Below are 26329 nucleotides of genomic sequence, written 5' to 3'. Positions count from 1 at the left end.
ACAATATAAATAGGTATTAAAAACGGGGCATTTCAAACAAGAGGTAAAAATGGGGTTAAGGGCTTTAAAAGCCAACTAAAATACAGGGAATAAAATGGGATAAAAATGTACAACTAAAAAGTCCAGATAGAGTCCCGTGTGTTCGATGGTCCCAGCCAGCCGCCCAACAGCGCCGCACCAACGTTCAGGCAATCCTTCACACACAGCGCTCTGGCTCCGTCCTGTCTCGGTTCCGCCGTCCACTCCCTCGGAGGTGGCCTCTATAAGACAAAAGGCTGGCGAGTACGTGTTGTCGCGGTCCTACAGCAGTAGCGCTATAATACTGTGCTTGCAAATTGACGTAACTGTTGTTCTATTTCAGGAACTCCCGACTAGACCGACAATCACTATAACAATCGTGAAATACTCAGTGCCCTGGACCAGGCTCCAGCCTCGTCCAGAAATGGCAATCAGGCCTGGGTTATAGTGTGTCGGCTGCTTGCTCCTCCTCGGCCGGGGTCCTGGGTCACTGTGGCGGGGACGTGGCTGTCTCGGTCGGCTGTTGGCGGGGACGTGGCTGTCTCGGTCGGCTGCTGGCTCGGTCTGCTGTGGCTTGCTCTGCCCTCCAGTCCCTTGCATCCTCCTGATAAAGGGGAAATGCTACCCCGCTCTGCTCACCCATTGGCTCCCCCGTGTCCATTCCCCTGCCCCAGGTGTCTGTAGTTTCAGCAATCAACAGTCCAGGCAGAAACTCCCAAAAACACTCCAAATAGAGAGGTCCAGTAACGAGTCCGGAAATCATCGATGCTAACGCCCCTGGTTCCAAACAGTTTTCGCCTATGGGAGTTTTGAATGGGTTTTTGGCGCGATGCTTCTAATAATCTCTCTGGGCAACGCTGGCTTAATCAAACGCGAACCAGTGTTTAGTAACATCATCTTCACACATGAAGACCACTTTTATGAGTTTTGAAGCTTTTACATGCCGTTAAACGGGCGGCTAGCTAGCAAACAGCTAAATGAGACTACACTGCTGAGTCGATGTGGATATATACGTCAATAACGTCACCACTTCAAAGGGCGAACACGGAAATTCTCTTTCCCTCACCTGGTTCAGCCCCGTTCAGCCCGAGGTAATCAGTGCACACATCAACAACAGTCCAGGTTGAGTGCTGACGTGACGTGAAGCCTATGCGACAGTGTGTAGTTCAGGATTAGCTTAGCTCGAGCATTTTACTTCTAGGGCTCGCATTTACGCTACAAAACTCATGAAAGTGGTCCTCATGTGTGAAGATTATCCCGCTGAACCTTGGTTCGCGTTTGATTAAACTTGCGTTGCCCACAGACATTATTTGAAGCATATCGCCAAAAACCCATTCAAAAATCCCATAGACAGAAACAGTGTAGAACCAGGAAGTTCGGGACTTCCGCATTCAGCCTACAAAAATACGTCATCCCTGGACCTCTCTATACAACCCAAGTTGAAACATGCAAATTAAAACACAATGTATTAAGGCAAAACAAATATGCAATATAAATGCCACATCTAAATTAATAATAAAGGACACATCTAATAGAAATAAACCAAAATAAATAAATCAAAATGGGGAGTTCTCTGCTCTGTGACATATGGACGCTCGTCGCTTGGTGGGCGTGGAAATCCGGAAGCAGCAGCTAGCTTCCCAAGCTAGCTGCTAGCTTTGTACTTTGTCAAACTCCACCCCGCCCCCTCCGTTGCCCACTGTCGCTTCACAAGCCTGCCGCTTGGTCTCCCAGCATGCTTTGCGAGGCGTCGAGCAGCATGTTCCAATAGACCAAATCAGCGGGATGTTTACATTTACTTCCGGGTACCCCTGAGGTCCACACATTATAATGGCGGTGGACGGCACAAACTGACGTGTTGAAGACAAAAACAGACAAAGAAGACAAAAATGGTTTGTCCGTGTTGTGTTGTTGTTTAATATCATTCATAACAACACTTTCACTAACGTTAGTGGAGACCAGACTAGCTAATTTACCTGTTGGACCAGACTAGAGTAGACTTGAAGCTAAATTAAATTGACGTGGCGTCAGTAGCTCTGTCTGTACCAGGCTCTTTCTCGCCGAGAAGAGCCTGGTGACGCGAGGTTACTCTGTCTGTAACGTTAAGACTCTGCAAAAAAACAGCGAGTTTGACAGACAAACAAACGTTATTAGCTAGCTAACACTACATAAAACAAACACAGAAGAAAGGCTAGATAGGTCGGACAAGCATGTTTACCAACCGTTTAACCATTTAAATTGAAAGTAGTCGGCCGAAAACAACGAGAGGGTTTGACAGCATTTATTTGACAACACGCACATTTAAACCTGCCGCCTTCCCCAAGTGGTACCCGGAAGTAAATTTGTTTACATGGTGACGTCACGGTGATTTGGTCTATAGACAAGTTTCCTGGGCACTTCCGGTTTGCTTCCGGACTCGGCCGCGATCGTGTCTGTCGGTTCCGGTGTTTGTGAATACGGAGAAGCGTAACGTACTACCGTAGTAGCCATAGCGACCGCCAAAAAAATGCAAACTTGGGATCATTCTGCGAGTCTCCTATCTAATGAAAGAGTGCCCACACCCGTTGACAGTGGACACAGGGGAAGATAATATGTGTAAATGGCCGAACGTAACTACAGGCAGGATTATAGCGTATTTTGAGGAATCAATGGTGGTGGACGGCAACGCAATGAACTATCTCAAAAGCTCCGAAGCGTCAGCCAGACTAACGTAACGTAGGTTACAGTCCTCTCCTCTGTCACAGTCAGTCAGACTAATGTTAGGTTACAGTGACAGTACTCTCCTCTCTCACAGTCAGACTAACGTTAGGTTACAGTCCTCTCCTCTCTCACAGTCAGTCAGACTAACGTTATGTAACATAACGTTAGTCTGACTGACTGTGAGAGAGGAGAGGACAGTAACATAATATGTTACTGTCCTCTCCTCTGTCACAGTCAGTCAGACTAACGTTAGGTTACAGTGACAGTACTCTCCTCTCTCACAGTCAGACTAACGTTAGGTTACAGTCCTCTCCTCTCTCACAGTCAGTCAGACTTAGGTTACTGTCCTCTCCTCTGTCACAGTCAGCCAGACTAACGTTAGGTGTCTCTCCATTCAAAAACAACCCAGTTTGCCTTGATCACTGCAAAACATGACATGCCGTGTGTAGCCTCCACACAATAGGGCTACACATGGTAAATCATGGTAAATACGCAGCACAATACCCGCCGTGGTAAACAGAAGAAGACTGGGATATTAACTTTAAGGCGACTCACTTCTAGACTTGAATGAAATTGTATTCACCTACTATCTGCTCCGTGGATTACCATTTTACAATTTCGGAGACGAAATTGTAACATAGCAACGTTGGTCCACAAACGTTGCTATTTAAAAATAAAATTGGGAGATCGGGTTGGGATTATAACGTTAGTTTGCCGAGTCGCACCTGGTAATCCAGAAATGGCGTTATGGTAGGCTACCTTTGTCTACTTGTAGATCATCAAGAAACTTTAAATTAATAACGTTAGATGTGTTTAACAGAGCTGTATATCGGGTCTAGCAGCTGATCAGCAGCTCAGACAGCCTCAAACACGAGGTGATTGTCAGCTCTATAATTCGCAAAATAGCAGTGGATGGAAACGCGCACTGTGTTTTGTGACAGCCACGCACTGCACAATGTGTTCCAGAATAACCCATTGTTAATAACGTCTGCTAACGTTAGTGTAGCTGATGTTATCGATCGTTGTAAAAAAGTTTGGATATTTCGGCTGCTGCCTTCTGATGTGGTCGCTGCTGTGGACGCAATGTGGACTTAAACGTGTGTGTGTGTGTGTGTGTGTGTGTGTGCGCGCGTGCGTGCGCGTGCGCGTGCGTGCGTGGCTGTTTAAAAGAAAGTTTGAATAACTTGGCAACAGGCTTAATAACAGTGATAATCTTGTGTTCCAGCCTGGCTCATAGTTTGACATCATCATGTCTCATAATCTCTTTGTTTCTGCTGCCTTTAGTTTTTAAATGGAACCTGTCATAGTTTCTATGCAGCACAACATGTTATTTTGTGTAGGCTATTTTCAAGGTTTTGACAAAAGTCTTATTTATGTGAAAATGAATGTGAAGCCTACAATCAACCATTTCTTAAAACCGCTTGTAAGAAAGAAGGAATGAAGATGATGGCTGATAGAATGTGTCACCATGAAAGTGTCAAGAAATTAAAGGTCAAAGTGTTCATAAATCAACAAAGAATAAACAGCTCTATTAGAATCAAAAGAGTTTCTGTATTGAGTCTTGTTCTCTCATCAGATGCCTGTGAACTCACACTGGACCTAAACACAGCACACAGAGAGCTCCTCCTGTCTGAAGACAACAGAAAGGTGACGTGGGTGAGAGAGACACAGCCATATCCTGATCACCCAGAGAGATTTAACTCCTGTGAACAGCTGCTGTGTAGAGATGGTCTGACTGGTCGCTGTTACTGGGAGGTGGAGAGGAAAGGAGTGGTTGAGATAGGAGTGACTTACAGAGGAATCAGCAGGAGAGGAGGGGGTAATGACTGTAGGCTTGGAAAGAATGAAAAGTCCTGGAGTCTGATCTGCTCTGATGACAGTTACACTGCCTGGCACAATAACAGACACACAGACATACCTCCCTGCTCCTCCTCTGTCTCTAACAGAGTCGCAGTGTATCTTGACTGGCCTGCTGGCTCTCTGTCCTTCTACACAGTTTCCTCTGACAAACTGATTCATCTCCACACGTTCAACTCCACCTTCACTGAACCTCTGTACCCTGGGTTTAGTTTAGGCTGGTATGACTCAGTGTCTCTGTGTCACATAGAGGAGTGAGCAGGGGTGAAAGTGGTTTGAATTTCTTGCAGGAACTATAGGCTACTACCCCAACCTTCATCGTTTCATATTGTTCTCCTCCCACCCCCATCGCCTGTTCTTTCTTCTGAGGAGGGACCTGCTGCTTCTTGTTGAGTCTCCTCTTCCTCCCTCTGGCCCTCAACTGTTTTAATTAAATTAGAATAACATTTACAACTAAATTAATCAACAATCAAACAGTCTCTGTCTTTGAATTGTCAGAACAGTGGGCAGATAAATTAATGAACAGATTATTAGTAAAATAAAATATCTCAAAATGTATCCTACAATGTGTAGGATACATACAAAATGTTGTACTGTATGCACACAGACTGTGTTCTGAGTAAGCCACTGTCTAGTTTGCTAGTAAGCTACCTTCATGTCCATTCTCTGGTCTAAATTAGCATCATCACCTGTATTTGCATCTGAGGGTGGGTTTTCATTTTGCAGAGGCGCTCAATTTGCTCTCTTCTTCTAACTTTAGCCACATTATCTGCTTCTTTATCTCTCTCCTTCCTCTTAAACATTTGAGTTATTGTTCGTTGCATGTTTCTGCTCCTTTTGTTCTGAAAACAATGGCAAACATGTTGGGCTCGTTTATTATCCATCCTTGCCCGCTGCCGGTGCAAATTGCATTAATAAAGTAGGTGCATTTGGTCGCAAAATGTCCGGGAACAATAAATCGAACGCACCTTTATACAACAGTTAGTTCCGGCCGAGTAATTTGATTGGACAAGAGTTGCCTACGCCATCCATTTCACGTTAACAGCGCTGGCACTTCACTGTGTGTGTATCACTATTTCACTGCGCCTCCTCCAGCCTGTTAGCTGCATGGTTAGCTGCTGTTACTCGCCCCACAATTGCCACAAAGTAAACCCATGCCTTGCAGCACATCGCTGCCTCTCAGTGGTTGGAAATATTACCGTTTCTGCTTGCTTGCTTGGGAACTACACTCGTGCAATCCTGGGGGAACTGTTTGGCGGAGCGGAGGCAAGCCGCAAGCGAGACTAGACTTGACACAGCCCAGTGCAGCAGCAGCAGCGCATTCAGGAGCTGCGTGCTGGAAGCGCAAATCAGCCTACACAGCACAGATTAAAAACCACTGACAGCCAGGTCTAAAACACGGAACAATTTAGAAGCAATTTATGAGAGAGACTGTTGTTTATTACCCTAATGACATAACGTCAGCCATGCATTTCCTTGTTGGAAATTATGGATCGACTGCACTCTGCAGCAATCGGATTTTGATTGACAGGCAGCTGCATGTCTTCCCCCAACGGCGTTCAGGCACCAAAAGTCTTACCGGAACTGCGCACCGGACGGTTCCGGCCCACTTTCACCAGTGGGAGTGAGAGAGAAACACTGTGACCAAACAGCTGCTGACATGATGCTTCACTCTGTACAGGATCACACACACACACACACACACACGCACACGCACGCGCGCACACGCACACACACACACACACACACACACACACACACACACACACACACACACAGAGTTATTGTTCCCCTGAGAGTCTGTTGTTGATGATTGCAGGTTAAAATCTCTTTCTTTTGGACCTTTGTTATGTTTGTATTTTATTCATGTCACCAAACTAAACATCTCTCAACAATTTAAGGTTAAATTCACATTGTTTGATCGTGTTGGTTTCAAACATTTGATTCTATACTTTTTATATAACTTTTACTTTGTAATAACTTTGACATGTGATTACAATGTTCCTCAAATCAAATCATATCTTGTTGATATGAGGTCATGAAGAGATGAGTGTGTAGTGTGCATATAAGTATCAACATCTGCCATTAAACAAATCTGACCCATTCTGCTTATTTCACTATTATTTAATACGAAGCGTGTGTGTGTGTGTGTGTGTGTGTGTGTGTGTGCACGTGCGTGCGTCTGTGCGCGTGCGTGTGTGTGTGTATGTGTGTGTGTGCGTGCGCGCTCGTGTGTTTGTGCGCGTGCTTCACGTGTGTGTGCAGCTGTGGCTGAAATCATCCTGATTCATTTGCTGATTGTTGTGTTAAAAACTGTTTAGTTTGATGATTTGAGGAGTCAAATGATTTCAGTTGACTTCCAACATGTTGCCACAGCACAGCAGACCCTCTACACCTCATCTCCTCATATCAAGGAGCCTAACTTGTGTGGTTGTTGATTGGTCAGATTTACAAGTGCCCCACGTGGCCACCACACAAACCGCATTCTGATAGGCTGTTAACAACCCCCACCCCCGCAATATGCGCCAAAGTGGTTTGGTCCAACCCAGAGCCGTATAATAGAAGAGTTCCGACATCTCCATTCACTCCAATGGACCAGTTTTTTTCCAGGAAGTAGAAAGTGGAACTCTTCAGTAAAAAAAGCAGCACTGTCGAGTTGCATCAAAATAGACAGTGTTGTACTTTGAAAGGGTTTTTCATCCCTTGAAATGAATCAAATTGTACATTATCGGCTTTATTTTAGCATGCAAAAGTAGCGCGAGACCCATTCCTGGCTGTTCATTGGCTAATGATTCTTGCATTTTGGTCCTCCGCTGACGCCACTCTCTTACTAGAGGACACTAGTCCAACCACTCTGTTTTTTCCACACTCTGCAGATTTAAACTGCAGCGCGCGACTCTCTGTGGAGGTGTATGTGTGTGTGTGTGTGTGTGTGTGTGCGTGCGTGTGTGTGTGCGTGCGTGCGTGTGCGCTTAGAGAGTGAGCTCTCTAGGGAGGGGGGGGGGGAAGTGAAGCTGTGGGGTCATGTGATCACAATAACAATGGGTGTGGTAAACTATACACAGTTGGAATCAAAGTTTCCTCCATCTTGTTTTTTTTGGACAGGCAGGCAGGCAGGCAAGCAGGCAGACAGGCAGGCAGGCAGACAGGCAGACAGGCAGACAGACAGGCAGGCAGACAGACAGACAGACAGGCAGGTAGACAGACAGACAGGCAAGCAGACAGACAGGCAGACAAACAGGCAAAAAAAAAACTCGTAACGGGACAAGCCCCGTCTTTTATTGTCACACGAACACCACAACACATGCATGCGGCCACAACACACTCATGCTGACGGTGGCCAGTGAAAAGTGTCCTCTGCATTTAACCAATCCAGGCATGTCCTTTCCTCCGGGGGGCAGGCCAGGAGCAGTGGTCGCTTTCTCGTACAGCGCCCGGGGACCAACTTCAGATGTTGTCGTCACTGGTCGGATGACGATGACGATCTGATCTTCTGCATGTTTTTAGTGGGGGGGTTATATACGGAGGAACCCCCTGGGGGAGCATGGGGAGAACATGCAAACTCCACACAGAGAGAAAGGCCCTTACGACAAGATACCCCACCTGGGCAGTGGGCACTGAAGATATGGGAGGGAACACAACCACAGCGCCCACAGTGTCCCAGGTGAGAATCGAACTCAGGACCTTCTGACTGTGAGGCGACAGCTCTACCACTGAGCCACCGTGCCCCCAGACAGCAAGCAGGCAGGCAGGCAGATAGACAGCCAGGCAAGCAGACAGGCAGGCAGACAGGCAGGGAAGCAGACAGACAGACAGGCAGGCAGACAGACAGGCAGGCAGACAGAGGGAGAGATAGACAGACACACAGAGAGAGAGGGAGATCGACAGACACAGAGAGAGGGAGACAGTGGGAGAGAGAGAGAGAGAGGGAGAGATAGACAGACACAGAGAGAGGGAGAGACAGACACAGAGAGAGAGGGAGAGACAGACACAGAGAGAGGGAGAGACAGACACACAGAGAGATAGAGAGGGAGAGATAGACAGACACACAGAGGGAGAGAGAGGGAGAGATAGAGGGGCACTTTACACGAGGACGGTTTCCTATGGTGACGGGGAATTATTTTATCTTTATTGCCTCCCTTTTAGACGGCGACGGCGAATTTGGGCTTAGGAAACGAAATGACACACCCTCTGATATTAGCTGCAAGATATATGAACTATTGTCATACTGTCTAAGAGAGACAAGCTCTGTACATGTTTGAGACACAGCTCCCCATGTGACTCTATACCTGAATGTTAGTGCTATTTACTGTTTGTATTATACTTGTATTGTACATAATATGTATACTGTTTTGTTTATTGTTATATTATTTGTACTAACTTTCTGTACTGCTTTGGCAATACGAGCTTGTAACTTGTCATGCCAATAAAGCTCATTTGAATTTGAGAGACAGAGTGAGAGACACACACAGAGAGAGAGGAGACAGAGTGTGTGAGACACACACACTATAGAGAGAGAAGGGCCATGGCGGAGGCTTGTTGTTGCTGCTGTGATGTTGAGCAGAATCTCTGGTCTGAGCACAGACAGGATGCTGAGGCATCCTAAACTCATGTCTTTCTTATGTACAAACTCTTGTTTCCTTCATTGGTTCATAAATTATTTGTAAATACATGGAAATTATTTTTACTGAATTCTACATCGTTATCAGTTGTATATATTTTTTTAATTAAAATTACTTTTCACTGTTTATTTTACTGCTGTACATTGAGAAATTCAACGTTTTGAAAATGTCTACATGTGTTGTCTTTAAAGTTTTTCCTCAGACATTTAAACACATTTCCAATAACTGTTAACCTGACGCTGCCAGATGGATGTAGGTTGGTTCACATTTGTGAACAATACCGCCCCCATCTGGCAGAGTCAGGTTAACCCCTCTTCTTTGGTAAAGAAAGCATTGCTGGGGGAGCAGCAGCAGCAGTCAAAGCCATGCTAATTATCCAAGTGAAACGCACACACAGGTAAGCATGTCCTTTAGCAATCAACTCACTGTGTGACCCCAGCTGATGTGGTGGCTAGAGAGCAGCACAATACACTCCCAACACAAATGCTTGCATATAGTGCAGATACACACTTAACTACACAAGCTTATTAATAGTCTTACCAGCTAAAATTATCTTAATTTCCAATTATTGTGAGGTTAACGTTTGAACCTCAGGAAAGTTTTGCTTAGTTCAGTTTATTAATCAGGGTTCCCACACCTTCAAACATCAAATTTAAGAACCCAATACTGCATAATATGAGACATGGATCAAGGTTAATTACTGTTACAACACAGAATTTGTATGAGAACTAGTGGGTTTTACAGAAGCTCACAGATCATTAAGAGGCTTGAATGTGTGAACACTTCTCAACTATGCTGTTACAAGTAAAATAACATTATATTCTTCCCAAGTTTATAAATTCAAGCACTTTCAATGATCCATGTTCATTTTCAAAAACTTTCAAGGCCTTGATTTTTTCTGTTAAATTCAAACTTTCAAGGACCCATGGGGACCTTGGATTAACCAATTTATCAATTTAAATTATTTGCTGACTGTTTAAACAGGCAGCCAGTCGGATCTTTAAACCTGCTGCAGTTTGGTTCAGTTAATCCCTGAACAGATTTTTCTCCCAGACTGACAGAAAGACGAGGCGAGTGGAGGCGTTGTGAGAAACTGTTTTTACTTTATTGACCCTCCAGTCTACTTGTCCTCAGGCTTGTTGAAGCAGTAGGTGAGGCAGCACTTGCCACAGTAATGGCGGTCGAAGTGACTCGCCATGAAGACGCCGGCGCCGCACTCGTCAGCCGGGCACTCCCGCCGCAGACGGTGGATCTTCCCGTTCTCGTCCACCTGCAGAGAGAGACAGGAAGTGGGTCAGGAAAAAAAAATCTACAGGAGACTTCAGCAGCTGAGAAACTGAATCCAAATCCAGTTCGGAGTCTAGACAGAAAACTGAAGCTAGATTCATTACATTGTGTCATTAATTTTTCCATAACCATTTCATAAAATGCTTATAAAAATAGTTGTACGTGTTCAAACCAAGCGATTCAGCTATATTTAGAATCAGGAGACCATAGAACATTTTACTCAGACCAAAACTTAAGAAAGAAAACCGTATATAAAATATATACAAAGAGAAAATTCAAAGTTTGTTTGGGTCCGAGTGAAATGTTACATGGTCTCTCCTGATTCTATAGCAGAATCGTTTGTTTTGACCAAATACACTAAATATTTTAATAAGCATTTTACAAAATCGGCTATGGAAATGGATTAACTCCCTTGATGGTGTGTGCCTAACCCGGAAGAGGGCGTCACTTTGGCACTCCATAGTACATTTTGTCAATGTTGGTGAAACCAACCCTCCAACAGTCTGTCAGCTAAGACTTTTCAAAAAGGAATAAGTAGCATTTGTTGAAAGTTGTTTTAAAAAGGAATACAAAAAATCTGAGAAAAAGAATGGTTCGTTCAAGAAGGGTCCAGGTGTAGCCAGAAGACGTGCATTTTTAGTCTCTGCCGAAAGATTCAAAACTAGGAACATTTTCTGATTCTTTAGACTGAACATTCAAAGCACAATGACAGCGATCACTCTTCTCTCCTCAGGTTTTGGCTAATGTTACTGAGTGACCATTGAATGTAACATAAAAAATTAAATACACCAACAGGCATCCAGTATAAAATAACTCATCTAGGATTATCAGAATAATAAGTCGTTAAAACTTATTTCCATTGTGGTCCTGGACCATTTGTTCCCATGACTCCCAACAGAGAAACACATGAGTAGGGCTGGGCGATATGGCTGAAATCAATATCACGATAATCAACGGGTTTTTTCTGTGTCGATATAGGATATGCCTCACAGGCTCACATTATGCAAAATCTCGTTAAATCCAGTTGAACTGAATGGTAATGTTAGATGTGATGTCAAACAAAATAGAAATATTCAACTGATATTCTTTAAATTTGTATTTCATCTTGTCAAGTAAAGCAAGTAAAATATGCTTATCATCAATGTAGACTGCAGAATTGTGGGTCACGATATCCCAAAATCCCCATGTGATTCCACTGAAAGACTATTAAATAATATTAAATTATCGCCCAGTCCTAATCATGAGATAAATGTTCAAACGATCTTAACATAATTTCTTAACACCAGTGTTTGTTTCCCTTGCAGCATGTCGTTTTGCTGCTGCGAGGAAAATCTGATGGAAATGTTTTGTATTGTCTTCAGCGATTGTTTAATTGCGTCCTCTGAAATCGCCTGATATGGGATAAAGAAGTTATATTTCTAACTTACAGCCTGATGACTTTTATGATTCGTAACGCGCTGAAATGTTTGAAAATGTTTCACTTTTTGAAAAGCCAAACACAGCAAAACAAAAACTGAACAGTAAACACAATATAAACACTAACTGGAGCTAATTTCTCACTCATACTGCCGTTTGGTTGCTGGACAGTCTAAACATCTGCAACTTCCTGAAACCTCTCAAATCAATGAGAAAGTTGTGTGTTGATGACTCCACAGCTGCAAGGAATTGTGGGATGGCAGAATTAGCCGTGTTAGCTTGCTAGCGTGGGAAAAGCCTCTTCCATTCTTCAGCAATCAAGCAATGGATTTTCATCACTTATCGAAAGGTGTGACTTGTACGCTAGGCCCTACTTGCTAACAGATTGTTTTGGTCACCAGTGACCACAGAAGTTTAATTTAGCCTATGGGGGAGGGGGCTAGCGCGAGCAGTGCTCTGGTATTTTGTGTCCCCGCTCCTCCTTCAGTAGGAACATTTCTCCTTGGTTCCTATCAGCGTTTTCGGGAAAGAGGCGATGACGTCACCTACATGCAATCATGTGAAACACCGAATAGAATTAAGGATTCCTCTGGGTTGGGACATTGTTGGAAACATTGAAGATAATGTAAGTAGACAAAAAGTATGGCATAGGTCTAATAAATTTTTAGATAATTTAATGTAATAATCTTACAGAAGTTTACATATTGTGATCTTTAAGATTATTTCTGATACAAAAATGAACATTGAGGAACACGCAAACATTTTGGTGCCATTCGCCATATTCCTGATAGTAAGACGAGAAGATAGATACCCTTCTCTTCTGTGCATGCAGTAGAAAGTAACGACAATAGAATCATTACAAACACGCTGAGGGAAGAGAACATCGATCTAGTTAGAAACCCAAAGAGTAACTGCAGGTAAAGTGTCGCAGATGGTGTGTGTCTTGGTACTGTGTGTTTTCAGGTGTACTGCAGTATTGGTACCTTGTAGTACTTCAGCACGGCAAGCTTAACCTTCTTTCTCTTGTGCTTGTTCTTCTTGGGGGTGGTGTAAGACTTCTTCTTTCTCTTTTTTGCTCCACCGCGCAGCCTCAGCACCAGGTGCAGCGTGGACTCCTGGGTAAAAAAAAATATATATATATAAAAAAGTTGAGTAAACACGGAGAGCTGCTCAAGTCTGTCAGAGTGAGGAAACGGCATAAGTACAACACAAGCTGACAACTAAAGCCCGCTAGAGTCAGGTCTGTCCTGCAGAGGGAGACAAAGAGATACTGCTCTGAATACACAAGCTGACAGCTAAAGCCTGCTACAGGTCTGAGAGGAGGGAGGCTGTCTGAGAGATACAGGGTTTGACAGGAACACAGTCCAACAAACACGGGAAAGACTCTCAGGTTGATTTTCCTGTACTATCAATGACCTGGCAACCGGAACACCATGGTCACTTTCGATACAGGGTAATTAAATCGGTCGATTATTCAATTAGTTTGAATTGGCCAAAGCCTCAAATGTCATCCTCAAATGTTTTGTCCACAAACCAAAGATATTCACTTTACTGTCATAAAGGGGTAAAGAAACCAGAATATATTCACATTTAACACATTGACTGCCAGACGTTTTTTTTTGCTGTAGGTAGCTTCTGCCAAGCCGTTTTTTGAGGATTATGGCTCATTTTATAAGAGCCGAGGATTCGTTTCAGCTTGGAGTTTGTGAACATACAATATCTCAAAAGTACTAATAGAATGTGTACTTTCTCTGTCTAAAAGAGTTAGTTTGTAGAGTTAGTAGTTATGTAAGCATTAGCAGTTGAATACAGCATGGTTTTAGCGTGAGAAAGAATATTCAGAGATAAACGGCTTTTTGTGAAATTGGATGGAACAGTCATCTCTCTCTCTCTCTCTCTCTCTCTCTCTCTCTCTCTCTCTCTCTCTCTCTCTCTCTCTCTCTCTCTCTCTCTCTCTCTCTCTCTCTCTCTCTCTCTCTCTCTCTCTCTCTCTCTCTCTCTCTCTCTCTCTCTCTCTCTCTCTCTCTCTCTCTCTCTCTCTCTCTCTCTCTCTCTCTCTCTCTCTCTCTCTCTCTCTCTCTCTCTCTCTCTCTCTCTCTCTCTCTCTCGTTGCTTCAACTCCTCCCTCCGTGGGCGGACAAGCTTGTCACGCACGGCCGCTGTTTGAGGAAGTCGGGATGGACTCGCTCGTTTGGAGTTTTGGTTGAGAGAAGCTTTTGCGATTCTGGTCATATTTATGCTGCGTGTTTCAAAGTGTGTTCCTCCACCTGTAATCTATCACCCGATCATAGTAGATCGGCTGAATCTATTATGTAAATTTGCAATCCCGCATCGCCAGCAATCAGCGCGAAAAGGAGAATGGCTGGGCTGAGAATGGCGTGACAAGTTAAAAAAATGCTTTCCTTTCTCTAGCCAGGAGAGCACTGTTGCCACTTAGTGGGTCGGTGGAATGGGTTGTAAACGTTCGGTGGCTCCAATAATTATATAAGAGATGTAAAAGGCTTAGATGCACAACCCACCGTCAAAAAAAAAAATCGATGCCAAAAACGTGTAAACACGTTGTTGGCAGGGAACAGCTGGATTCTGAAAACGTGTTCATACGTTGTTGGCAGTGAATGTGTTAAGAAGCTGGAATCAGATAATTAAATTTGTACTTTCTTAAATTACGTAAGCCGATTACTTGCATCACAATTACATTACATCATTTGGCAGACGCTTTTATCCAAAACGACTTACGTCACATTTTGTCAACAGTAGAGAAATCAACAATGCAACACAGTCTATGATAGCTACAACTTTTGAATTATAGAGGCAAAGTGACCGGCTACTTCCTGCTTCAGCATTGTACCAGAGATTTTTATCAGCCATTTATTTTGACAGACATTTCAGAAAATGCTTATAAAGATAGTTTTACTTCAAACGTCAAACCAAACGGTTCAGCTATATTTAGAATCGGGAGAGACCATAGAACATTTCACTCTGACCAACACTAAAAAAAATTATTCAGAAAAATATTTTCTAAATCCGCATTTTTTTTTTTTAACATTTTGGTCTGAGTGAAATGTTATGCGATCTCTCCTGTTTCTAAATACCGGTATATCTGAACCGTTTGGTTTGAACAAGTAAAACAATTTTTACAAGCATTTTACCAAATGTCTATGGGAAAATAAATGGTGAATGAAAATCTCTGGTACAGTGCTGAAGCAGGAAGTAGGCGGTCACTTTGCCTCTCTATAGAGTAGCACTTGTAGAAAGTAGTTGGAGAAGGAAGTAGCTTTTTTTAAGAGAGATGTTAGTTCAAGAAGGGCCCAGGTGGAGCCTGAAAACCTGTGTTTTTAGTCTTTGCCGAAAGATGGGCAATGATTCGGACATCCTGCCCGAAGGAGGGAGCTCGTTCCACCATTGTGGTGCCAGGGACGAGAAGCGTCACAATCGGGTGGAGGAGCGGAGTGAGAAGTGTGAGGTTTGGAGCCTGACCATAGATTGTATGTACAGAGAGGCTGTCTGGTGGACTGCCCTGTAGGCCAGTACCAGTGTCTTGCATTTGATGTATGCCGAGATGGGAAACCAGTGAAGGTGCCGGAAGAGGGGAGTGACATGAGAGAATTTGGGTTGGTTGAACACCAGACGGGCTGCAGCGTTCTGGATGAGCTGAAGCAGCCGGATGTCAGAGGCAGGTAGGCCGGCCAGAAGAACGTTGCAGTAGTCCAGGCGGGAGTGATTCATCGATTATCAAAATACTTGGATTAATCTAAGACTAATTCAAGATTTTATTGGAGTAGAAAATCACACCGAATGGATTGGTTGTTGGACTTTAGTTGACTGGGTCATAATACCCTTTACTGTAGAGGATTCCTTTTTATGTGAAAAGTCAGTGTGAAGTGACAGTGACTAACTCAAGGACTGAATACAATTCTGCATATTTCTGTGGCAAGCATAATTTTTCACTGCCTCCGACTGGTTCTCGCTCCTCTCACCTTCTGGATGTTGTAGTCTGACAGCGTGCGTCCATCCTCCAGCTGCTTGCCGGCGAAGATCAACCTCTGCTGATCGGGAGGGATACCTGCACACATCAATGACCAACTCGTTCAACTTGACCAAGGTAAGAAATCAGCACCAGTCCCCCCAAAAAACACTGACATGTTTGAGGTGCGTCTGGCCGCCACTAGCAGATACAGTAAATAGACCTGGAACAATGGCTGACTGACTGGTGACATCTAGTAATTATGTGCATTTATTCTTTAACCACAAACTGTTAGATGAAAGCATCCCATATTTGGCATCAATTATAATAAAGGTACCATTACTCATCAGGTGGGGAAAAAAATGACAGCTGAGGGTCCTGGATACAGACCTGTCCAGTCAGGAGGACACACTCACCCTCTTTGTCTTGGATCTTAGCCTTCACATTTTCAATGGTATCTGAAGGCTCAACCTGGCAAAGGAATCACAATACGTTTTATTGGTCAAGTATGTGTACAGTACACATACAAGGAATTTGATTAGGTTTTCCATTGCTCTTAATGTACTCACACATAATAGACAACTAGAAACAATGACAGCATCCTTTAGGTTTATATTGACAATGATATGTAGGCCTACATGTTAAAAGAAAACTAGCTAAACAATTATACTTTGGAATGTGTGGCTACAGTGGACGTGTTGCTTTGGCATCGTTTCTGACACTGATTAACGTTAGGGTGATAACGTTACGTTGTTTTCCCACTAGCATAGCGCGGGGGGGGGGGGGGGGGGGTGGAGGTAACATCTCAAACTTCAGTCATTTTAATGTCATCCGTGACATTTGTATTACAATTTTGAGGGCTGCCGGCTAGCTTAGCTGCTTCCGTCACACGTGTGTAACGTTACGTGCTGTGGAACAGACTGCAGGCTAGCAGCTAACGTTAGCTTAGCCGGTTAGCTTCAGTTTGAGTAGCTACAGAGATAGCGCATTACAGCCACCACGCCGAAGTTAGAAGACATGTCAAACTGCCGTTAACAACGTGTGTGTGTGTGTGTGTGTGTGTGTGTGTGTGTGTGTGTGTGTGTGTGTGTGTGTGTTTGATAACGGGATTAACGCGGACACGTTAACGTCATGTGTATTGTAATGCTGAACACATGAAGGTGACGCCTCATCCCTCCATCACAGCTCGGCTAACGTTGGGCTCGGGCTCGACTCACCTCGAGGGTTATAGTCTTCCCCGTGAGGGTTTTGACGAAAATCTGCATCCTGGCGTTCAACCCACCTGCACACAACACAAGCACGCCTGTTAACCCGCCTGTCTGTACACAAACCCAAGGTCCAAATGTGACATTTTTAGCGACAAAATGCGTGAAATGGGGAGCACGATCTTACCACAGGTTCACTCCTAATGGCGGATCATGAGAAGAGGGCTTCTGGAGGGAGCCACAGGGTTTTCTGCTCGCGTTTGCACGGAGTAGGTGGCCACTCAGATGCCTGTTAGAAAATAACTAAAAACATGCTCTATCTATCTATCTATCTATCTATCTATCTATCTATCTATCTATCTACCGTATATGACATCACTGATTAAACAGCCCTACCTCCCATTTATATGCTGCTGCTGCTGCTGCTGCTGCTGAATATATATGTTATATATATATATATATATATATATATATATATATATATATATATATATATATATATATAATATATATATATATATATCGTATATAATAATAATATAATATATATATATATTACCGTATATATATATATATATATATATATATATTCATCAGCAGCAGCAGCAGCAGCAGCAGCATATAAATGGGAGGTAGGGCTGTTTAATCAGTGATGTCATAAATCCCACTGTAGAATACAAAATAGAAAAAAGGAGCTTCTTGGATATTAGGATCTCGATTTAATTAAATCGTGATCCTAATATATCCAAGAAGCTCCTTTTTTCTATTTTGTATTCTACTTGGCCTGCTGAGCTTTCTTGTCCCACTTTTTTGTATTCTCATAAATCCCACTGTGACATCATCAGTGATGTCATAGGATAGGAGAAAAAGGCAGCGGCCTAGCGGCGAATGCGACCTGCAGGGCTAGCTTGATGAGCTGCAGGACGGGCGAGCCTAGGAATCGAGCGCAATGATACAATGTCAGAGGCATTGTGACATCATCAGTTATGTCATAGGTGGTTGTGATGTCATCAGTGATGTCATAAAAGCAGTTGTGACATGATGTCAACAGTGATAAGTCATAAGAGCAAAATCAAGTCCCAGACACTGCAGACACTGAAAGAAGTGGGAGTCTGGCTTCAGACCCCTGTCTTCAGCCATGGACAGTATGCTGCCAGCTCCAGGACAGGTGATCCAGCATCCCTGAAGCATGTCATCAAGGAGCATCCAGGGCAAGGCTATGCAGCGGGCTGCAGGGCCAGCTCGACCCTAGGAATCGCGCGAGATGCTTAGCGTGTATATATATATATATATATATATATATATATATATATACTGTATATGTATGAGTCCATATAGCTTTTATTTGGAAAATTGTAACCCGAAATTTAGTTTTTACTCTGGCTAGTTTGACACTGGTTGCGATGTTAGATAGAATCTTTGTGACATCTAGTAAACTTATTTTGATACTGTATTTGCGTTTGAATGGAAACCCAGTAAACTGATAAATCGACTCATACTTCATTTAACATAACGAATATCTAATCAACCATGAACACAGGAAAGCAATTTCACCGAAGTATTTGAAAGCAGACTTTGTTTATATGATAAAGAATATTTGCTACACTAATTGGCACAGATAGCCCAGAGCTCTAATTTTAACATTACATCTGTCTGTTCAAACACTAGTTTGAAATAAATGTCTCATCTCTTCATGAGAGAATGTAGTAACTGCAAATTGCTAAGCAGTCCTCATCTGCTACCTGGTCAACTCTGCATCCAATTGTGCCTTGCAACTCTAAAGATGCCATCAATTAATTGCTTGTAGTAAAGCGAACAAGAACACTGTAGAAATGTATTGGGTTTATTTTTGGTGGTCATTCAAAGCGCGGCCATTACATAGTACCACATCCACAGAAATAGACATTGTTCAATATTGGGGGGTACCACAAAATGCTGTCAATCGACAAATGCCTCACAACTAACAGCTGCAGTCCTCTGCCGCCATCTAGTGTTCATGGAGGATTCTACTAACAAATGTTTTGTATCATTGTGCAGGGATACATTTTGCCTTCTGTGAACTTCTCAGCTGATAAACCATTACAACAAACTGGTGCTTCAAAGGAGTTTTATTCAGAACAATATAACTATATACACAATACATATATCAAACGCAACAGTCTATACACAAAGACGGAAAAAAGTGAAGTCAGAACAATATAACAATATATAACTATATACACACGCTTGGGGGGGGGGGGGGGTCATTCTAGAGCTAAATATATACAAGCTAGGGTCCACTATTGCACAATAGCCAGGTGAGGAGAGAAACGAGTGACTGAGACTGGAACAACAGTCACTTCCTCCTTAGGGGTATCCACACCTGTACAGGACAGCTTAAGAGGGGTATCCACACCTGTACAGGACAGTTTAATAGGGGTATCCACGATGCTCATAACCAGGTCCCATATTGGATCCAGCCCTCCTCCCCATAGCGACGGCACACTGGGAAGAAAAACAATTGAACAAAAGAACAGTGACATTTAGAACCTTTGTGTGTTTTTATCTTCCAATTACTTTGTTCAATAAACAGTTAACATGGTGAAATATACGCTACACTGTTTGAGTAATAATGTTACAATGGGCAGATTGGCTGTGGGAATGGGTGTATTACCTCAATATTTTATCAGATGTACATTCCATAATGAGTTATAAGTTACTATCCAGTGTAGTGACTTGACATTGTTCTAACACAGGGGTGTCCAAAGGTTTTTGAATGGGGGCCAGATTAGATCATGTGAAAATGCCGGGGGGCACTGTATGTAAAATGTAAGTATTTTGTTGACCATCTGAAAACATTAGTTCTGCATGTGCTGTTCCTACTTGGTGCTTGTACAAACTGTATGATAGTGCTGTCATCGTTAGATGAAGGGAACAAATGCAAATTGAACTTGCTTGATTAACCAATACCGTGTGGGAGGACCACATATAGTATATTTTGAGAGACAAGCCGAGGGCCACTTAAAATCTGACCGCGGGCCACAATTGGCCCCAGGGCCGGACTTTGGACATGCCTGTTCTAACATGACGCAGTTAAACAGGTTTCATGAAACCAACAAAGTAGAATGATCATTCTACTTTGTTTTGGAGTTTTGGAGCAATAGTTATGGGCTGACTACCTCTAGCCAGCTCTCTGCTTCCACATGTACGTATGCACATGTTCATCATAGCACCTCTAAAATGGCCAATAGCATACATGAGGGATAATCCATATTCATAGAGAATAATCAGAGTAAATGATGCTACATGTTATCTTCTCACCCTTGTCTCAACATCTGTCCGAGCTCCATCCATATGATCGCCCTTCTTGGTGGATCTGCCTTCTGATGATCTCATCCTGTGGTGAAGAGGTGGTGACACAGTGAACCATCTAAACATCATGACACTATCAAGCTGAGCAGCAGCTAAATTCATTCTAATTGGCTGTGGAAAGTTACCTTGGGCCTGTGGCGTGCTCCTGCCTCAGGGTCTCTATGTGAGTGAACTGGACTGCTCGTCCTCCTCCTCTGGGTTTAAACACTTCACCCTGTCAAGAAAGAGAAAAGGGGCAGAAAACAGGATGCATTAGGTGCATTGCGTCCACCGCAGACCATTCCAACAGGCTTCCAGTGTCAAAGAATGGACATGTTGCGCCACATGTACCCGCTATGGGCGGAGCAATAGACATTTCAAGTTCGTGTCCAATATCTTCACCGTTTCAGCTTATTTACCTTGATGAGTTGAGTCTGGACGTCCCCATCGGAGGCGACCTCCTGGTGCCTTAAGCCCAATTTATGCTTCGTCTGCCGACACTTTTGAAAACGGTCGCCGACAGAAATGAGGACTTGAGTCGACACTTTTGAGTGTCGGCGAGCAGTGTCTGCTACCTGGTGACATGTCTAGTGTCACTAACTACGTCATAGTATCGTGCAAGTCTGATTGGCTATATAGACGGCACGCGCTTGACTTCCTTGTTTTGGTTGGGGTCCACCCGCTGGTTTTCGCTCGATTGAAATGAATGAACGCGTCCCTGCTATTTTTATCAGCCTGTCCTTGATGTATGACTTCGTGAAAATGACAAAGAACGTCGTGACCAATTTCCCAGAGAGAGAGGATGTGAGTTGCGTGGTTGTGTGCCGTTTATATGCGGCTGCAGCCAAGTACGTTACATCTTGCCTCCGAGGTGGTTTCACTGTGCATTTCGTTCCCTCTCTTCTCTTGACTGTCTGCAGCTGCTTATAGCGTTCGAGTGTCACGTGACCGTTGAACCGAGGCGAACGTCCTCTGAAGTATAAATGCAACACCATGAGCGACACTTTCTTTTTCATCTGCAACCATGTGCTGAGCGACACTTTCTAATAAGTATAAATGAAGCTTTAGCACATACTTGTCACACTTGGACAGGGCCTTCTCACTGGGGACAGACACCTTGACGCAATTGGGGATGAAGGGCTGCAAAACTGTGTCCAGGTCCACGCTCGTAGGGGGCTTGTGGTCCATCCATTTGTGACGACCAGCAGAGCGGGACCAGCGGTGCAGGTATGGTACTGGAGGCATCGTCTACACACAGATCGAGAGTGGGGGAGAAATGAGTGACTGTCATTTTTACTGCGCGGTCGTAACAGAAATTTAGCATTTATGTCCAATGATTCCATTAAAGCAGGCATACTCAACTTTTACAAAATGACCAGAGGCCAGGGGGCAGTTAATAAACAGTTCAGATTTAAAAACAAACAAGCAAACAAAAAACAACAACAATAAACAAGAAAAGTTAGAAATGTTGTTTTTTCACTTCAATTCAGTTCTCAAAATCTGTTCAGAGTGAACCCTCTCCCAAACAAATTAATAAAGGATCACTTCAAACAGATACTTCATTAAATCTTGCAATGACAGCGTGCTTGCTCCCTCAAAAAACAAAACAAGCACAAGTGAAATATATGATATATTAAAGTCAAAGAGAGGAGGATATCTCAATAGGTTAGTAAACACTAGATTATTATGAACACTTTCCCATTTAAGCTGGGGGAAAACGACATCAAATACTCCACTGAAAAACACACCACCATCAGAACGGTCATGATGAGAATGATAGGGGGGAAGCCAATTTTGGTTCAGCTCTACACAATCATGATGCTCCTCACAGTTAAAGCAGTGCACTCACTGACCTTGTTGGTTCTCTCTTCTCGGTGTGCATGGAAGGTAGGAGCGGAGGAGCGGATTTCTTCTTCCTCAGCCCAGAGTCTCCTGCTGACCTGTCTGGCTACAGGCCCTGAAGGGATGGAGAACTTGCTGGTTGCAGGGGAATCGTTGGTTGCCCACTGCTTCCACGCACTGATGCAGGAGGCCACGGATGGAGAGCTAGCGGTGGTGCTAGTGGTGGAGGAAGGGGGTCTTGGCCACGCCCTGCCGTCCAGAACTCCAGTGGCTCTGGCTGGTAGTGACCCTGGCTCTGTCCTGCCATGGAGGGCATCACTAAAGCACTGCGGAGCGCAGTGGAAAGCCTGTCACTGCATAGCTACATACAGGTAGTGCACAGACACAGCAAGCACATTCAAATCAGATGAATGTTAGAGAGGTTTGAAGAATAAAGTGCATTTCCTACAGAACCAAATTATGTGTTTATTCTGGTCATGGTCTGTGTGTTAGTTCATGTATAATAGCACAGTTAATGTTCATTCCATTTAACCCTTTCTCTCTCAAAGGAACACTCCGCCCATTTTCAACCAGCTTTGTATCATTAGAACATCAGTAGTATATCAGAAAACTGTAAACGGTTTTGAAGTCTGTCATTTTATTTGACAGTTATTGAGTGTTAAAGTGTGGTCCACACTAACTCAAATTAATAACTCATTAACTCAAATTAACTCTCAAGTCTCAATAACTGACAAACTATTCATCATTCATCTAGTTTGACAGTTATTGAGAGTTGATTTGAGTTAATGAGTTATTAATTTGAGTTAGTGTGGACCAGTGATGTCACTGGTTAAATTAAATTAAATGACAGACTTCAAAACAGTTTACAGTTTTCTGATATACTACTGATGTTCTAATGATACAAAGCTGGTTGAAAATGGGCGGAGTGTTCCTTCAAGTACCCCCTGTAGCACCTCCACGTACCCCTAGGGGTACGCATACTCCAGTTTGGGAATCACTAGTCTCTCCCCAGTCTCAAATATTAAGTTGAATCGCTGCGCACCGCATACTACATACATGAGTCTGTGCCACTTCACAGCCACTGCTGGTTTTTGAAAGCGGGTTGAAATTGAATGAGTGACACGTGACAGGTCGTAGCACCGATGAGAGAGCGGTTCGAAAAATGGGCTGCACCTCCCGTGTTGTCTGATCGCAAAGTCAACGCAACGGACATAGCGTACATCTATTCGTTTTATAATTCTGTCCGTTTTCCGACGGATCAGTGTGGCCCATAAACTGTAAATATAGGGTGTGGCCACGGCCTAACGTTAGTGATTAGCGGTTAAAAAAAGTAACCTACACGACGACATTAACTTTCTTCTCTTGCGTAGTTAGCAAACATTAGCTACCTACCGTTTCGACTCAGCGAAAGTTTGCAGCTTTTAATCAGTAGTTTGTTAGTTAGTTCAGCTAGTTCTCCTTCCTCTCTCGAAAGCTTAGGGGTCCTCCTGTCTCTGCTGCTGTTGACTCTCTGGATCAAAATATGGCACCGTCTCCTCCTCACACGCTAAGCCAATCAGAGGCAGAATCTCGCAATACACGTCAGCCAATCCGCTACCAATCCGCTATCGCGCCGGTAGGTGACGTCACGTTACGCTGAAAATAGGTTAACGGCCGCCCGCCCCCAAGACAAAAAAAAAGTATGCGTGACAGACATATGAATTGACCAACCACGGACCTCGCGGAGCCGAAAAGCGGAAGTCCAGTGAGCTCTGTTGTTGTTTTTATATATAAACTTTATTTCACACTTTATAACATACAGTTTAACGAAAATCATCAGAACAGGAAACAAGAGGAATGCAATTTCCGCATAAGTTGCTTCAAAGAGGGAGGCTGAATTGGGCACTGAGAGGAACATAACAGTAACAGAGATAACCGGTGTACATAACAAAATACAAATAAAGAAAACAAGGGTGCGAGAGGGGTTTATGAGTACAATTCACATAAAAACGTTGAAAGAATTGCAACAAACACTGTTTTGACTGCTTTGACAATACATCTTCTTTCTTTTTTTTTGTCAACAATGAAATTGTTAACGTCTTTTTGTCATTTTGTTCATATGCAAATTTACGAGACCAGAATAGATGTGAGCAGGTTTCAGGAGGACGTAGGGGAAAGTCTCTTGAAAACCACCGTGGTCTCCATAGCAACGTCGTGTTTGCAAATGGCCTCCTGGTAGAAGCTCAGGCCAGCCACACTGCATCGAAAGGTGGATTTAAAAGAGGGTAAACTAGCGAAAGTACGATGTCTGCGACGAAAAATTCCATGTTTACCTCACTGGAAGAAGAAAATAATAATACATGGACACCCAGCAGCGTGATACGTGAGAGCGACAGAATGTTTCTCCACTCTCTTTATGAGTTTATTGAAGAAGAGAAACAGTTCCTCCAATGTCCAGAGGAGGGAGCCGACGAGCAGCGACACTCCATCTACAGCTCTGTGTTTAATAAGGTAATAGATTATGTAGTTTAGTCGTTCTCAAACTTTTTTCACGTCTATGACCCCTAAACTGACAAAAATCAGACACGGACCCCCATTTGGTAAGATTTTTGTTTTTTAGATGTTTATTACAGAAAGTGTATGAAACCCATGACCAAAACAGTCCTACATTCTGTCATTGTGTTACTTATGGATGGAATTATATAGTGAAAATAATTATCCCCCTTTTTTGGGGGGACCCGCTGGACGCTCCTCAAGGACTCCTGGGGGTCCTCGGGCCCCACCTTGAGAACCACTGTGCTAGTTCATCATAAGTCATAACCAACATGATGATTAACCTGTGGTGGATAAACCCACTTGACCCATTATTGTTTTTATTTCTCCCATAGGACAAATCAGAAATGAGGAACCCCGCAGCAGTTATTAATGAGTTGTGCCAAACAAACGTTAATATCTCAAAAACTATACATCACATCGCTTATATGTTGACATTCTGAGTGAGAGCAGAATTAGCTCAAGAGTTTGATGTACAATGTATGCATGTCGTGTTAAAGTTGTGTGAACTGTTGCAGTTTTTAAAATGTAAACAGAGTCAGCCGGCTAGAGTCAGACACTCAAGCCTCCCAAAGCTCACGCTCCATAGGGTTCCATTGCCGTTGCCCCCCAGTGACGCGGTTTGTTTACCAAAATGCTGCTCGGCTGATCCCTCGTATTGGTGGCTTAACCCTGATGACTGGAGGTCAGAGTTCATCTCCTGTTTATTTACAGAGAGCAATATAGGCTTTATGATGTCGAGTCTAGACTATTCATTGGTTAGTGTTAATGAGGATGAGATTTAAAATTGACTGAAGGGGGCGACTGTCTGCAGGTGAAACAGACTGAAGACTGAAGGAAAAGTCAAATTACTGACTAATTAAAAGTGCACAAAATTCTGCTCGGTTACAGCCTTCATCATAACTTATTTTATTGAGTATGAAAACGGACTCATAAAACCATCTCGCCTACTCTGGTGTCATCCTCGTCTTGTCTCTGGCAGGTGATTGGACGCGCGGCGGCCTATCAGAGCCTGCTATCGGCCATCAAGATGGAGTACGATGATGTCATCAGAGCGCTGAGGAGAAGGGAGGAAGAGGAGGAGGCCCGGGCCGCACGGTCCTCACAGACACACACCATCACCATGACGACCTGCCAGAGCCGAGCCGCCCACCTCAGGGACAGGTGTGTGTGTGTGTGTGTGTGTGTGTGTGTGTGTGTGTGTGAGAGAGAGAGAGAGAGAGAGAGAGAGAGAGAGAAACTACTTTACATACATTTCTCCTGAGCTGATGAGCTAAATGATTAGTTTACATAGAAGGGCAGTTACAGGAAAATAAGATATTTTGTGATCATGAGATTTTCTCTGTCCACTATCTTCTCTCTCTCTCTCTCTCTCTCTCTCTCTCTCTCTCTCTCTCTCTCTCTCTCTCTCTCTCTCTCACCCTCTATATCTCTCTCTCTGTCTCACCCTCTGTCTGTCTCTCTCTCTGTGTCTCTCTCTCCTCTCTCCCTCCTCTCTCTGTCTTACCCTCTGTCCTTCTGTCTCTCCCTCCTGTCACTCTGTCTCACCCTCTGTC

The 26329-nt window shown here is 43.6% G+C and overlaps 2 protein-coding genes and 1 long non-coding RNA gene across 3 annotated transcripts in view; 1 reads left to right on the top strand and 2 right to left on the bottom strand.

Moving 5' to 3' along the window:
• Positions 1 to 10278: 10278 nt before the first annotated feature.
• Positions 10279 to 17294, bottom strand: rps27a (ribosomal protein S27a). Its single transcript, XM_083651145.1, has 6 exons — positions 17257 to 17294; positions 17082 to 17146; positions 16281 to 16335; positions 15878 to 15963; positions 12884 to 13015; positions 10279 to 10467 (listed from the first exon to the last, which is right to left on the bottom strand). The coding sequence occupies exons 2-6, from the start codon at positions 17127 to 17129 to the stop codon at positions 10318 to 10320; spliced, it is 471 nt and encodes a 156-aa protein (XP_083507271.1). The 5' UTR covers positions 17130 to 17146; positions 17257 to 17294; the 3' UTR covers positions 10279 to 10317.
• A 2049-nt stretch (positions 17295 to 19343) lies between these two features.
• On the bottom strand, positions 19344 to 21572 carry LOC310789501. The gene is made up of 4 exons (XR_014553342.1): positions 21475 to 21572; positions 20546 to 20634; positions 20370 to 20445; positions 19344 to 19553 (listed from the first exon to the last, which is right to left on the bottom strand). It is a non-coding gene; the product is annotated as an uncharacterized lncRNA (long non-coding RNA).
• Positions 21573 to 22364: 792 nt separating this feature from the next.
• The window catches only part of LOC310788791 (clathrin heavy chain linker domain-containing protein 1-like), a gene marked incomplete at both ends in the record, with an annotated part of 10000 nt that continues 6035 nt past the window's right edge, over positions 22365 to 26329 (top strand). Inside the window, 3 exons of the mRNA XM_083650365.1 lie at positions 22365 to 22521; positions 24652 to 24731; positions 25756 to 25937. Coding sequence (XP_083506491.1) covers positions 22365 to 22521; positions 24652 to 24731; positions 25756 to 25937 — 419 coding nt within the window. The remainder of the gene's footprint in view (positions 22522 to 24651; positions 24732 to 25755; positions 25938 to 26329) is intronic.

The sequence above is a fragment of the Poromitra crassiceps genome (assembly GCF_964638095.1).
Source record: "Poromitra crassiceps genome assembly, chromosome: 14".
Classification (NCBI taxonomy): Eukaryota; Metazoa; Chordata; class Actinopteri; order Beryciformes; family Melamphaidae; genus Poromitra; species Poromitra crassiceps.
The sequence above is the reverse complement of the archived record's forward strand: the minus strand, read 5'-3'. Positions and strand labels throughout refer to the sequence as shown.